The sequence below is a fragment of the Cyrtonyx montezumae genome, unplaced genomic scaffold, assembly GCF_038088225.1.
Source record: "Cyrtonyx montezumae isolate F1298 unplaced genomic scaffold, pur_monq_1.0 scaffold_8, whole genome shotgun sequence".
NCBI lineage: Eukaryota > Metazoa > Chordata > Aves > Galliformes > Odontophoridae > Cyrtonyx > Cyrtonyx montezumae.
The window spans coordinates 93,409,634-93,424,176 of record NW_027072089.1 but is presented as its reverse complement, the minus strand read 5'-3'; the positions used below and the strand labels follow the sequence as shown (position 1 = coordinate 93,424,176).

General features: G+C 37.8%; 1 protein-coding gene across 4 annotated transcripts in view; it reads left to right on the top strand.

Annotated features, from left to right (window-relative positions):
* HECW1 (HECT, C2 and WW domain containing E3 ubiquitin protein ligase 1) overlaps positions 1-14,543 on the top strand; it is a 266,177-nt gene that overhangs the window by 165,166 nt on the left and 86,468 nt on the right. For all 4 annotated transcript variants that reach the window (XM_065752992.1, XM_065752994.1, XM_065752991.1 and 1 more), the window contains exon 6: positions 5,818-5,987. In XM_065752992.1, the coding sequence (XP_065609064.1) occupies positions 5,818-5,987 (170 nt within the window). The remainder of the gene's footprint in view (positions 1-5,817; positions 5,988-14,543) is intronic.

Here is a 14,543-nt window from a genome sequence, read left to right as displayed (position 1 = left end):
TATAACTTTCTTTAAAGTACTAAGAGAAATATTGCAAGCCTAATTTAGATTGCAAACAGTCTTGAAGGAAAACTATTGAGCAACTTAGCATTTAGTTACTGGTGGATGTAATGCTTTTGATAAGCAGTGTCAAAGCTCTCTTGTATGATGTGCAGAAAGAAGAAATGTGCTAAGCTGTCCAAGATGTACCAGCTGCTTCCATGAAAGTTCGTAGTTTTGCAGCAATACAACATGTTTGCTGAAAGCCCTGTGAACCACTCCTTTGGATGGTATTTGTAAGAAGTGTTATGATATTTGTGCGATATACCTCCTAGCAGTGTATCACATTAAATGACTTTTTTTCAAGCTTTACTATTTCATGTATTGCTCACACTTATTTACAAAGTGGTTTTCTGGAACATGTGACCAGAAGATTTACATGTGTTACAAACTCAAAACGTGAACCTGAATGTATGGCACTCAGGGATTGGGTTTTTTTTCTTTTTCTGTATCTGCCAGATCTTGCACTTGAGACAACTTCAGTTTTCAGTTTTTGGAATTTAGAGTCTAAATATCTGGAAGTAATATTAGGTCCACTAAAGGTTATTTTGAAAATTGTAGTTACTTCAAAATGCTAGATCAAAATGCGGATGTAGAATGTGCTGTCTTCTAATCGCTCCTTGAAGCCCTAGTGAACAATTTTCTAACAGGAACTCTAGCTGCTAAATTTCTTCTCCCCTCCCCAGCTCAAGCTGACTTGCCCAAATATGTTCTTAAACCTCAAAGTTATTAATCACTTGCCTTTTTGTTTTTTACCTTCCTTAGCTTGTGCTAAGGTGAGGTGACTTGCTTCCCACTCCAATACATCAGTGACTGCAGGTACTGCAGTGCTCTAGATCAACATGTTTAAAACTGCTGTTATCCTGTGCAGCACACACAGTCTTAAGCTGTAGTATGAAGCTTTGTTTGATATTGGCTCAGTACTGTCTAAGACAGATGTAGCCTGGTTCTGAGGAAGATGAGATGTTATTTTGCTTTGGTGGCTAACAGCTTGTGATGACAAAACCCTCAACTGTTCATAGTAACTGTTCAGACCTTTTCCTGTGCTTTCTTTCTTGATAGTTGTTTGACCATTTATGAATAATTTCTTTATTCCTCACAGAAATGAGAACCCTTTCCACAGTCCCTTGTAGCATATTCCCCTAGAAAAATGATTTTTCCCTCTTTTTTCACAGACTTCAATATTTTGTCTGGTAGTCTCATTTGACATTTTTTGTTCAGGCTCATCTATCTGTTTAGAGAACTTGTTTCTGAACTCAGATTTTTAAGAACCTCCTTATGTAAAGATACCAGCCAATTCTCTTATTTTCCTTTACAAAAGAGGATAATGTAGTTTAATGTAGATCTGTAGATTTCTGAGAACAGAACTATTTTAACTATCTAACCTCTTGCGTGTCACCAGTTGCTGAATCCCATTCAGTAGTTTAGTAATTTATTGTACATTATCTTTCTCAATTCCACTATAATATTTTACTGTGATATAATACTTCCTATCACTGCACATTACTGTTTGATTTCAATAAATCAAACATTACAGAGTTGTAAAAATGTTATATGACTTGGAATACTGCTTATTTTCTGCTTGTTTTCCCTACTATAAGTTCTACTAAAATACTACTGCATGAATCAAATTGGTATTTCCAAGTCAGTGCAAAATTGTTGTACCATTACTGTTGAAAGGTTATTACACTCCTGGTAGCTTAAAATTTCTATTCCTTTAAAAGCACACTGCTGAGAGGAGGTTCTTCCATGCTTACTGCTGAATCTTGAAATATGATTATTTTTCCTTCTTTTGATGCCACCTCTATGTCTTATGTAGCACAGTATGTGAACTTATGCTCTCAGAGAGGTGATACTTGTTTTGGTGAAAGTCTTCATGGAGCATGCTATAAAAGAAACAGTGTTAGCACTTTGACAATTACTTTATCATATTGGTAGTCAAAACAATTACTAGTCTTGGTCAAGTACAGTTACTGAATGTCATAAGCTGAACTGGAAGCTTTTTAATTTACAAAGGAAGTTGGAAGGGAAACTGACTTATCAATTGACAACCTAATTAGTGGCTCTTGTGGTGACGTCTGCAGCCCCTAGCACAAGAAATATGTAGAGCTGTTGGAGCAGGCCCAGGGAAGGCCACAAGGATGATCAGAAGGCTGGAGTATTTCTCCTGTGAAGAAAAGCTGAGGGAACTGGGTTTGGTCAATCTGGTGAAGAGAAGGCTCTGAGAAGACCTCACTGCAGCCTTGTGTGTGCTTTCTCAGAAAACTTCCACAGCTGTTGGCAAAAGCTTTTCTTCTCTTGGGGAGAACAACTAACTTCATTAATTTACCTACCAACAGACTGACGATCAAGCTAACCATAATTCACATAGAAAATAGCCTTTTCCGCACCCTGGTTGTCACTCTTATTCTCCATTCTTTTCTATGGTATGGACTGGTCCAGTACTTCTGCAAGGAACATAAATACCATTCTTACAATTGTTTTGCTTATCGTTATAATCAGAGAATGTCCTTGCAGTGTATGGTGAAATGCAGCTGTCATGATACCTCCTCTGACCTTTGGAAAGCTTAGTCACTTGTATTGAGACAAAATCAGACCTGGAAAACACAAATAGATTCCAACTGTGAATTGATTAACATCCCCATCTAGTTGCATGTTTTCCCACTACACAAACACTGATTTCCAAATAGCCACAAAGATAGAATCTTCCTCACTAACTAGTGAAATTTTGGGATGTGTGTTGAAAATGGGCTTACAGGATGAGTCTTTGGCCCTCCTTAAGGGCAGAAGCTATGTCCCTGCAGGTGACCTGGAGTAAAACTTCCTTAAGTCTCATCAAGGTAGCCAGAAATCAGCATTTACAAAAGGGGAAACCCTGTAGTTGGGACAAATAGACAATTCCCCCAGGGGGAGCATCAGGCAGCAGTTGGTGTGAGCCATTTCTATATAGTAAAGTGAGCCTAGCTGGCATAGGATGCATATAATTACAATTAATGAAAGCCTGAAACAATGAGAAGAGTTGGCAGTTGCTGCCCATGCACCTGAGTTTCTTCCTTCCACTGCCTTCAATCATCTTCCATCAGAGACAGTGCCTCACATTCACAAATTGGTAGATGTATATAACTTTTGTTACATGAAAATGATTTATGAACAAATGGGAAACTGACATATGGTATATCAACAACTTTTTTTAGTAGACTGGCTAAAAATATACCTTTGAAAAGCATGGGTGAGTTATGTCAGAAGCATTTCCATGTATGACTTCAAGAAATACACTAAAGCTGCAATGTACAGCAAGATAAATCTCAGCCATCTGGATTCATTGTTTTTCTCTTTACCAAGATAAAGTTAACTCTAAATATTCAGTATCTTCAGAACCTTTGCTGAAGACAGTACAAATGACAAGAAATATTTTCATTTGCAAATGTGGAACAGATGTTCTTACCAGATCTTACACAGCAGTGGTAAGAGTAGACCTGAGTGGTGTAGTTACAGCATTCATCAGTTCCACTTCAAATTAAACTGATTTCTTCTGTGTATACACTGGTGCCAGTGTAACTTTGAGTTTTTATTTTTATGCTGATTTTCATGATGCTCGGAATTTGAGATATTTTATATTTCTCTACTTGAGAAATCTACTTCTGCTATCCTTGTGTGCACTGGGCATTAAAAATAGAAGTTTCTGGTATTTTAGCTTTATTTGTGGTATTATGCAATCTAAGCAAGAAAATGATACACAGTAATTCCTAACGTGCTTGGCTAAAACATTTTTCTCATCCAAATACAAGAATCAGATTGACTAATTAAGATTAGGAGTACCTTCACTGTCATGACTCATTATTTCCCAAAAATGAAAAGAGGGTTTCATAGTATGCTGGATTTTTTATGATACATGTCTTTTAATATCTGCAGAGTGGCACAGAAAGATAGTATAGTTGTTGTTTGAAGGAAAAAAGTCAGAAACATATACAGCAATAAATATTTCAGTTTCTGAATCTTTTGAGGAAACATCAGAGGGAAAGAAAGTAAGATCTGAGAGATCTTTCCCTTCTCTCATATTTTAGCATGCTGACGCTATTACTCTGCTTGGCCTTATCATTCATAGTACTTTTGCAATCTTGGTTTTATTTCTGGAAAGCACTTCTAACAGTACATCTTCCAAAGCTAAACAGTTTGCCATGAAGAGCTGATAAGGTTATATACATGCTGGTAACTTAGAGATTGCACAGTCAGAAAAGAAACCCATGTTATCAGTTTGAACCAGATCTTTTTCTCTGTGTAAAAACATTGCTAGAACCATGGTAGTACATGGTGTAAGCGAAGTACTTTCACATGGGCTGTTAGTGATGATATCCCTTTTTTTTTTCTTTAAGAATATCAGAAGAATGTGACTTCTAATACCGTCGGTTTTAGTGCTAACTGCTTTTGAAGGTCTGCTGCATAAATTGCATCTTGGAATATGCATTCAAAATTAACTTACTTTTTATTTTGCACACTTTTATGTTCACTATTACCATAGATGAAGAAAGCAAAATGCAACTTGGTGAATCTTATGTGTTCTTGATTTCTAAAATAAAACAAAATGCTGGTGTTGGTGTAAGCTCAGTGTGAAAATTCACATTCATCTAGAATGTCTTCTAGGAGTGCTTTATGTGTTTATTCTGTTAACTTGTTAGAATAACTTGGTGATTTTGATTTCTTCAGTTAGAAGAGAGTTAAAGCACTATTAAAGATAGTATTTTGAAAACCTGCCTAAAAAAGTAAAGCTTAAATTGAATATTTAGGAGTGCCTCTAAGCAGTTTTGTAATACTTTTGTATGATGCTTCATATGTCTCTTCAATACAGCAAGAGAGAAAAAGCAGCTAGAATACAGGTCAGTACTTTTAGCCCTGTGTAAAGCTGTAAACGTAGGAGGAAGACCTCCATGCAAAGAATGGTGGTAAAGAAATTGGCTACTAAAATCACTAATAAAAGCAAGTGCTTTATGTTTTCCAAGGAAGACTTATCAATACAGTTGGAAAAGGCTAGAAGGTTTAGTTTATGAGCAGTTGAACCAAAATTAATGATATCTATAGAACTGCATTTCACTGACTTCACAGCAAGAAATCATAATGGACTTTGCTTTTCTTTACGATCTTATGAGTAAACATTAAATTAGCGCATGGAGATTTTCTCTGTACAGCTCATACTGCCCTGTCAGGGTGTTCTGCAGATAGTAATTCCTACTCAAAGCTTGGACATTAGATATGTGAGTTTTCCTAAATTCATTCAGGTAGTAGTTAACCCATGCATAGAAGAAAGTATTTTAAAGTGGAAAGAAATGTAAAATAGCTTCTCATGCAGTAGAAATCATCTAAAAGCTGCATTTCATAGAAGTAGAAAATTGATACTTAGGAGAGTGGCATACATTGAGTACTGATTGCCATGTTTACAATGAATGGATCTCTTTCAGAGCATGCTCTGGAATTGGATTGAGCAATTGCTTAGCTCAGATCATTTTTATTTAGTTCCATAAGCACTGTTTTAAAGGCCACATTACTCTGCACAGTCAGGTTGTAAGAATTGCAGTTTAACCAAATAATTTATTACCAAATCACAAAACTATTATCATTTGAACATATGTTACCTCACAAATTATAATAAGGCTTTTTTTTATATTCTGGCAGTGCTATCTAAATTGCTTATGAGTTTTCTGTGTTCTTTTCCTGACCTTCCAGAGAATATCCTCCAATGTGAAAAAATAATTGGTTTATTTTACCTTATTTAACTTCTTTCAGATTTCCAGGCTTTTGGTCTGAAGAAAGGAATGTTTTTCAATCCAGATCCTTATCTGAAGATTTCCATCCAACCTGGAAAACACAGCATCTTCCCAGCACTTCCTCATCATGGACAGGAGAAAAGGTCGAAGATCATGTGCAATACTGTTAACCCAATCTGGCAAGGAGAGGTAAGCAGTTCGTGTTGAGCCAAGAGTTGTCTTAAAACACGAAAACAACTTTGACTATAGATTTGTTTCTCTTTTTAAGCTTTTTCTTGTGTATAAGCATTTTCTTATCCAACTAGTTGTTGATCTAACAGGGTTTGGTGTATTTCATGACTTTTTGTCAATGCAAAAGGCTTAAATAGCTACAAATGATAAATTAAAACTTTCAGCATGGGTTGTTCTTTGTGGATTTCATTTATGAAGTTAATCATGGAAGGCAAATGTAATCCAGAATTGAAAAATATATTCTGATAATGTGAAAAATTGCTGCTAGATTGTCATAATGTAAGAACACAGAGAAGAAATGTTATGTAAAGTAAAATAGGATGCAAATAATGTTTATGAAAAATATCAGTGGTAATATAAATTAAAATCGCCCTTGGCACATTTTCCTATCACCTTGAAGAAATGCTCTCAGGTCTGCTGCTTGTTATTGGAATGGCTTCATGGGCGTTAATGAGATCTTAGAGTTCAGTTGCTCCCTGCTGTTTTTAAATTACACCTAGAATGGAAACAGACAGCAAAGAATAAGGAATCTCTCTGGAATTAAAGGAACCTGGCATTAAGAGTTTGATTTACTGATGTTTTCTGTCGGACCAATATCTTCACTGCAGGAAAGAGTAGAAGTAAATAAGTAGACTAAATAGATTTATTCAAATTAAAATGTAAATTGCAGAGTAGTTTAAGAATAATTAGGTCAAACTACATAGGCACAGAAGTTTGAGTGGGGAAAAAGATGAAAGAATGGTCACCGAGTACTCCTACATTGAGGAGGATGATAAAAAAAATTAAGTATTGCATCAGGTTATGTTCCAGATGAACCTTTGCTGGGGAAGAGATCACATCTCCGAGCTAGTCTGAAAGAAAGTGCCTTTTGTTTAGTGGAAGGCCTTGTTGTGAGGTGCCCGCCAAGCAGTATTTTCTTTAGCATCGGATATCCTTAAGCATCGGATGTGTTTGGCAGAGGCGTTCTAGCTCAGAGTTGCTGGAACTGGAGTTTGTTGGCAGAAAAGTTTTAGTGAAGTGGATAAGACAGCAGTCTAGAGGTGAGCAGTCATTAAAAGGAAATGCTGCATTATGTGTCACATATGGTGCATGTGATTGCGGGAGTTAGAAAGCATGGATGCCAGAGGTTGATGCTCAAAGAACATGGGATGTACCTGTGATCTTGCTGTTCACCGTTGCCCAGACTAAACTACTGAGGTGACACAAGCTGTTCACATTAGAAAAGGGACATCAGCTGTGCTGACAGAGGCTGAAAATCTTAGAAGTACTCAATACTGGTTGGAAGTCTTTTGATGAAAACAACTTACAGCCAAAGTGATTTGCTCTCACTTCAAGGTCTTTTTGCACTGCCAGAACATAAAATAACCCCAGAAAAAGAACGTGTCCCTGTTTAAATGTCAAGGGTCATAAGATATGCCTGAGTTTGTGGGCTGACATTTCTTTTTCTGAAGAATTTGTCAATGAGAAAAGGAGAAACCGAAATGACCTAATAATGGTTGTAGGAAAGGAAAAACATGCAGCTGGTTTCTACCTTCTCTTTTGTTCTCTGGTTTTCTTGTTGCAACCATGTTTCTTCTGCCTTCCAGTTGATAGTGTTTTAGTGCATAAAGAGTCAACAACCTTGCAGATGTCATTCAACATGCTATCCATCATTTTCTTTGGCTGATGTAGAAATGTTAAACAGCAACCAAAGTACAGGCACTTAACACACATCAGCTTCTCTGAAGTTTTTACAAAAACCCACATTGGCGTTTCTGGCACAGAAGTTCCTAGACTTCTTCAATTTTATATTTTTGGGGGACAAGAGGAGAAGAACTACAAACATCTGCGGAATTGTGGTGGTAGCTATTTTTTCCATTCACCTTTTACAGAACACTGGTGAATATGAATACTTGAAATAAAAAATTGAGAAATCATAGTTATTTCATAAACAGCTTCCATCACTAATAATTTTTCCCCAATATACTTGGGGTGATGTATTATTTCAGAAGTGTGATTCTTTCCTAAGTCTCTACCATAGCCCATGTAAACCAAAGCTGGAAGTTCTTTTTCTTTTTTTTATTTTCAGTTTCTTTCTCTTTCTTGTTGAATCTAATTTGTTTTGACTCCTAAACTTGAAAAATTCAGAAACAGGGAAACGGAACTTTAGAAATCACTACAAACTGCTATATTTCTGTATGTTCTTGATTACTCTTGAAAATTCAGAAATGAAAGTGTTGTTTTAATTATGTAGGACTTCATCAAAATAAAATCCTACAAAGCAAAAGAAAACAAGTAGCCACTTGCATTAAAAGAAGACTGAGCGCACTGTGATACTTCAGGCAATTTTTCATCAATGTCATGTAATATTAATGATTTTCATTTTTCAGGCTGTTTAAATATTGTTTGGCACAAATGACCCTGAATTAAAGCTATGCTCCTATTGCTCTATTTTATAGTCCTTTATACAAGGGAACATAACCAAATGGAAATATCTTACTATGAGATGAGTTGTATTGCAACATTTGGACACTTCTAGTGAAAGTATGAGGTGAGAGCCTTCAGTGAGAACTGTTCAGTGAAGCAGGTTAAAAACCATGTGGTATATTACAGTGGTTGAGGAGTCCCTCTGTGATGTTTCTGTTTTCACACACCTGCATAACATCACGTTCTGCTAAGCCAAAGTGCTGAATATTGTGGTGTGCAACTACGAAATCACCCTTGCCTGTAGTACGCCCATCCCACTTCTACCAATTGGTTGGCACAAGCCAAAACTGATGCCAATGACTGTTGCCAGTTGTAGGCAATGCATGGCTTTGTGACTGCATTTAGTATGTTGATACTAAGATTCCTGGTTTCCTCTTGTCATTGGCCAGAACACCTATCTCAGCCTTTTCCCCAAGTCTGGCCCTAAGTGTCAGATTGAACCAGTTCTATTGCATCAGGTACTCATTGATCAGGCACAGGCAGGAGATACCTCCAACCTGTCGAGACTATTGCTGTGCCATCTGTTAGAGGCTGTAGGGGTGAAGTTTTCACTCGTTAGAAGATGTTGGCTTCAGGTGAAGTTGTAGATATATGTTAGATGACAAGTGGATAAAGCAGAAACAATACAAAGAGCAGGGATTGAAAGCCAACCAGGCTGTCACATTGCTGACCTACTTAGTGGTAGGGTTGTTGCCCCTGTAACCTCTTTGGATTTGCTTTTCCAGCTGCAGCGTAGCCTAGTTTCAAGAGACACCTCCCAGAGTAATCTATAGCTTCCATTTTGTATTTTTAAACTTTTAATACTGGGAAGAATCCACAGTATGAAAGGTATCTTTACTATCCAGAAGCAGAAAAATGTGCACTGTTGGACAATGAAAGTGGCTGTGGCTACTCTGCTTTTTATCCATGTGTGCTGGTATCACCAAGGCCAGGAGCTGCTCAACATTTTATTCTGGAGAAGATAGGGTTCTGCAGAGACATCAGTACAGTCTTCCAGTACTTTTTAGAGAGTTAATAGGAAGGTAGGAGGCTGACTTTTTACATTAGCAAACGGTAATAAGACAAGGAAAAATTATGTTAAACTAGAAGAGAGGAGATTTAGATTAGGTATTAGGCAGTTTTGTGTTGTTTTTGTTTTTACTCAGGGGTGGTGAGATACTGAAGCAGGTTGCCCAAGAATGTTGTGGATGCCCCATCCCTGGAGGCATTCAGGGCCAGGTTGGATAGGGCCCTGGGCAGCCTGATCTCTTGGCTGGTGACGCTGCTCATGGCAGGGAAGTTAGGACTTAAGGTCTCTTCTAACCCAGGCCATTCTATGATTGAGTCACCCATCTGACTTGCCCATATATGTACATGGGTTGCTCTGAAAGTAATGCATCCAGTTTATTTCTGTGGAAACTACATCAGGTAACAAAGAGCACAAAAACACTGTTTGATAAAGAAGAATTGCCACTACAAAGCACTGTTTTTCAACATCGCTGCTACCATGAGCAGTGCATTTTTGCCAGCAAGGAACAGGAGTCCAGATGCTATATTTGTAAAAAGCTGCACCAGTGGAGATGACCCACTGTCACCACTGCTGAAATGCACCGCCCACCACCTCACTGTGCTCACATCCCCTGTTTGGTTTCCATAAACATTCAGCAGGCATCAATGGATGTCAACCTTTTCTTCCCAGAGAAATTAAATTCCATACCTTTGCTTTACGTGTTCTTCTGTGTCAGATGCCAGTTTCTCAGATGCCCCTCTACCACTATCTGTTATGTGGCAACAGAATGTGATGGAATATTGGAAGGAAGGTTTAACTTCTACAGCTGTATCACCAACATCCACCACTGATGTTGTGGGCTCATATAATAAAGTAGAAGGGATTACTTTTGGATTAGCCTTCATATTATCCAGGCTTGCTAACAGTTTGCTCAATTGCAAGGTCATAGTCAGCAAATTGTCCTACCATGCTATTTTGGGATAAAATGTAAAGAAATCTCTTAAGGAAATGTCCTTTTTGTCTATTCTTCTGTTCATCTAGTAGAATTGAGATATGTGAACGTTTATCATCCTTCTAATTTTGCTGTTAGAAGAACAGTGACACTATTTGCATATTCTTTCATGTTGAGACCATGTATTTTCTGCCACATTCTTTTGATAAATCCCCTTTAAGAAGGTTTATTTGTTAACAAGCAGAAAGTGATAGACAGACCAGGCAAGGAGTACTGATCACTAAGGATTTTAAGCAACAAAACAAACTGGTTTAATAAGTAGTTAATATACCTCAGTCTGGCTGAATTCTGACAATGGGATTGCAAATTAAGTGCTGAACCCATGTGAACTTTCCCTGAGATCTGTTTGTGGTCTTTCTTTCTTGACTGTGGCGGTTTGCTAAAACCAATTCCTTCTTCAGCTTTAGTTACTTTGGTACTAGTGAGAATGCATAGAGCCTCAAGGAATGGCAGTGAGATGACTAAGAATTGGTTGCTGCAGCTGTCCAATGTATTTAAAATAGTGGGAATTGTTAGCTGTTAAATGACACATTGAATTTCACCTCCAATAATTCTAGCTCTGGAAGAGTAGATTGCCTTGCCTGAGAAACAACAAATAAGGATTGTGAGGATGCAAACCATCAAAACTTCTTGCAGCTTTCCTGGTTTCTCTGCCTCAGCTTATACAAATATTGTTAGATTATAACTGAGATGCAAAATAATGCTTTGGGTGATTGCTTTATTATTCTGAAGATAGCTAAATTCCTCTGGTGAATTAATTGTTGGGTAAGCAGAGATGCTCAGTACTCTGTTGCAGGAGTGCTTAACAATAGTAGTTAATGTATCAGAATTGGTAAACAGGATTAAAGTATATTCAAATGTATAAGTTGCACTGTCTGCACCTCAGAGAACCCACAACCTTTGAAAAATACTGCACTTGAATAAATTATCACGAAATCTGTTTCTTCAAATTACCAATTAGAAGAAGGAAGTAGTCAAGGGTTCAAATGCTAGCGGTAGTGGTTTGGGGAGAGGGAGATTCTGTACTGCAGTCGACAGGGAAAGAAGTATGGAGTCTGGGTGCTGGCTGCAAGACGGTCAAGGTAGGATGAATAGGCTGCCACTGATCCAAGATGCTTTAACTCTTTTTGAAATAACTGTATGATTTTAAACTGGATGCAGGTTGTATTTTATCTGATTTTTACCAGATTCAGGGTCTAGATCCAGATGCTAACAGTCCCACCAGTGCTTCACGTAATGAATGCATTATTCCACCAGAAGTTAAACACGAAGAGAACAACTGGAATGTGACACCGATTGAACATCTGTTTTTTGTTGTTTCACTTAGGTAACCTTTTTCCCTCTTCTTTTGGCAAATACAAAAGAATTGGCTGCAGAGACAAGCAGGACTTTGTACCTAAGCATAAGTCCAGCACAGATGCTATGAAATCCAAATCCTGAATTCAGTGTTTTGCCAGAGGCTTCCATGGCACTGAGTGAAGCCTTGTGAGTGGCAGGTTCAGTGTATGACAATCCAGCACACATAGCCACATAAAGTGTAAAACAAACATAGTTTGTCTAAACAGAAAAGCTGCGATTTTTAAGCTGGAGTTTATTTTAGTATCCAGTGATGACTGAAGTATGGAAGCCCAAGACAACTTTAGTTCCTTCAGAGATGAGTGTAAGGAGTGAGAAAAATAATCTAGATTATTTTAATATGTCACTCTTCCAGAAACACATTCTGATGACATCTTTTGCACCTCAAATACTATCGGTCTGGCTAATCTTGTATTTAGGACTCGCAAGAGTCCTCACATAGTTCCAATCTATTCTATACTGATGAATTTGTGGACAGCATATAAGAGATTAAGAAAAATAATGACTCTTGAAGCACTGACAGTGCTTTGTTTTTTCAGGAGTTCTTTTAAGTGTCCACTGTCTTAAGGCTGAAATTAACCATTTATAAAACGAAAGACATCTTGCAAAACTAAGTCATCAAAGAAAATTCACAAGTTTCTTAGACAGTAACTCTGAATTTTGTAGAATACATGAAGTAAATGGGAAGGGTCTTTTTTATTCTTTGGGTTCTTTTTAAGTAAGTCAATATGCAAGGCCCTATCCATCTTTAAAGTTCAATGCAAAGAGTTGGTTGGAATGTTAAAACAGCAGCACGGTTTTATTGCACCCTTTTCACTGTAGGAAAAGAAACACTGTGTCATGCCAGAATAAGGTATCACACAGGTTCTAACACTGTGGTTGCTGCTGAATCCCAGGGCTAGGACCCTCTAGAAATGTTTCTAGGATTTCTTACCCTTCAGCAGCAGTGGAGCTCTGTACCCTGTGCTAGTGACACCACAGTATTTTGTGTTGTCATTGAGGAGTACTGTAGTAAGTTTAGGAAACTGGAATTTTCCACAAACTTATCCACTACTCGTAAGAGTAGCATTGAATGGAACAGTAGTGACATGCACAGGAGATTTTTGAATGGGGTGCAGAATAATACAGGTGGAGAGTGGTGAGTACCTAGAGGATGTAATTGTTTCACTGGAGTATATGAAGTGAAAAAGCCACTAATGAAATATTTGTCTGAATGATTATTTTTTCTTTACCCATCAAATACAATTTTCAGCCTTTTAAGATTTATTTCTGTGTATATCATCCCAGTGATGTGATGGGTATCACAAATTCTATTAAATTGTATCGTGTATTCAACTTCAAGTCAAGAGCCTAATGCTTTGTGTCACTAATGTATTAATTTACCTACCTTTTACCAGTTAACATACTGGCCTCACAGTGGCATCATCCAACTTCCTCAGAACTTGTGGACATCCCATTAGGATCATGGACATAAGTGCACCCACTTTGCTTAAGGATTCCCTAACCTGATCCTCCTCCACCAAGGTTACATATTCCTTGTGTTAGCTTTTTTTTCCTCCTGGTCTCTTGGATCCAGGATTCCTAAAAGCTGGTCTTGCTGGTAAAGACTGAGGCACAGAGTAGTACTTGAGCCTTTTCCATGACCTGTGTAACAAGGTCCTCTGTTTCATTCAGAAATGTGCTCACATTTTAGAGAAGATAATGAAATGCAGGTTTCTTTTTTTCTTCCAGACACATGAGTGCCAAGCACTGAGCAGTGTAAAAGCAGCCAGCATTTTATGGCTAAGATATGGGGGCTGTCATTCTCAGAAAAGAAAGTGAAGAGAGAGAAAATAAGGCTTTGATAGTGATCTGGTTCCACTACCAAAGAAGACAGTCTGATAAAAAAATATCAGAATAACTTGCATATTTTCAAATGCGATTGGTGACTTTTGAAAATCAATTTATCAGTTTTTGATTTCTAAAACCTGGTTGTTCTGCTGGGTTTCATTTTTCAAAGGACAAGTGACCAGTGTGTTCTGCAAACCAAGGATTACTTGCTGCTCTTGAGGGTGAGTGGCCTAAGCATGGGCATCCACATTCAAGGATTACCTCTGGAAAATGCCTGTTCATTATGAACCAAACTGTATGGAAGCAGTGGGAGCAAGTGTCTAGATAATGGAAAACCAAATTATGTAAAATTATCACTGTCTTGCTGTCTCCAATCCCATTTATCTGAGTTCATTTTCAATCTCAAGCTGCATTAGTTTCCAAACAGTAAATCCTTTGAGATTTGCCACAGGACATCTCAGGTCTTTAAGACTTAATTGTGCTTTCAAGACACAGCTTGAAAATCAGAACATTGTTTTAGAGGAAGTGCTTGGAAACTGTGGTCATGGACCAGGAGCTGTTCCCAGGCCAGTATATATCCCCAAATGCAGCATGGTTGGCAGGTGATCAAATCAGAACAGAGTTTCAATTTACAGATTATATGAAATACCACTGTATTTGTATGCCTAAGAGGCACAGCTTTCTGAGGAAACAATAGATGTTTCCTCTGGTTGATTCCAACACAGTGTGTTCCATGTGTCCTTTCATCTTGGGTGTTGACAAGCACTCTGGAAAATGTCAGTGTGTTTCTTGTGCAAAAAGGGAGCCACCAGGCTTGGCTTCACTTGGTATTACAGAAACAAATGTCCATGCAAGTTTTGAT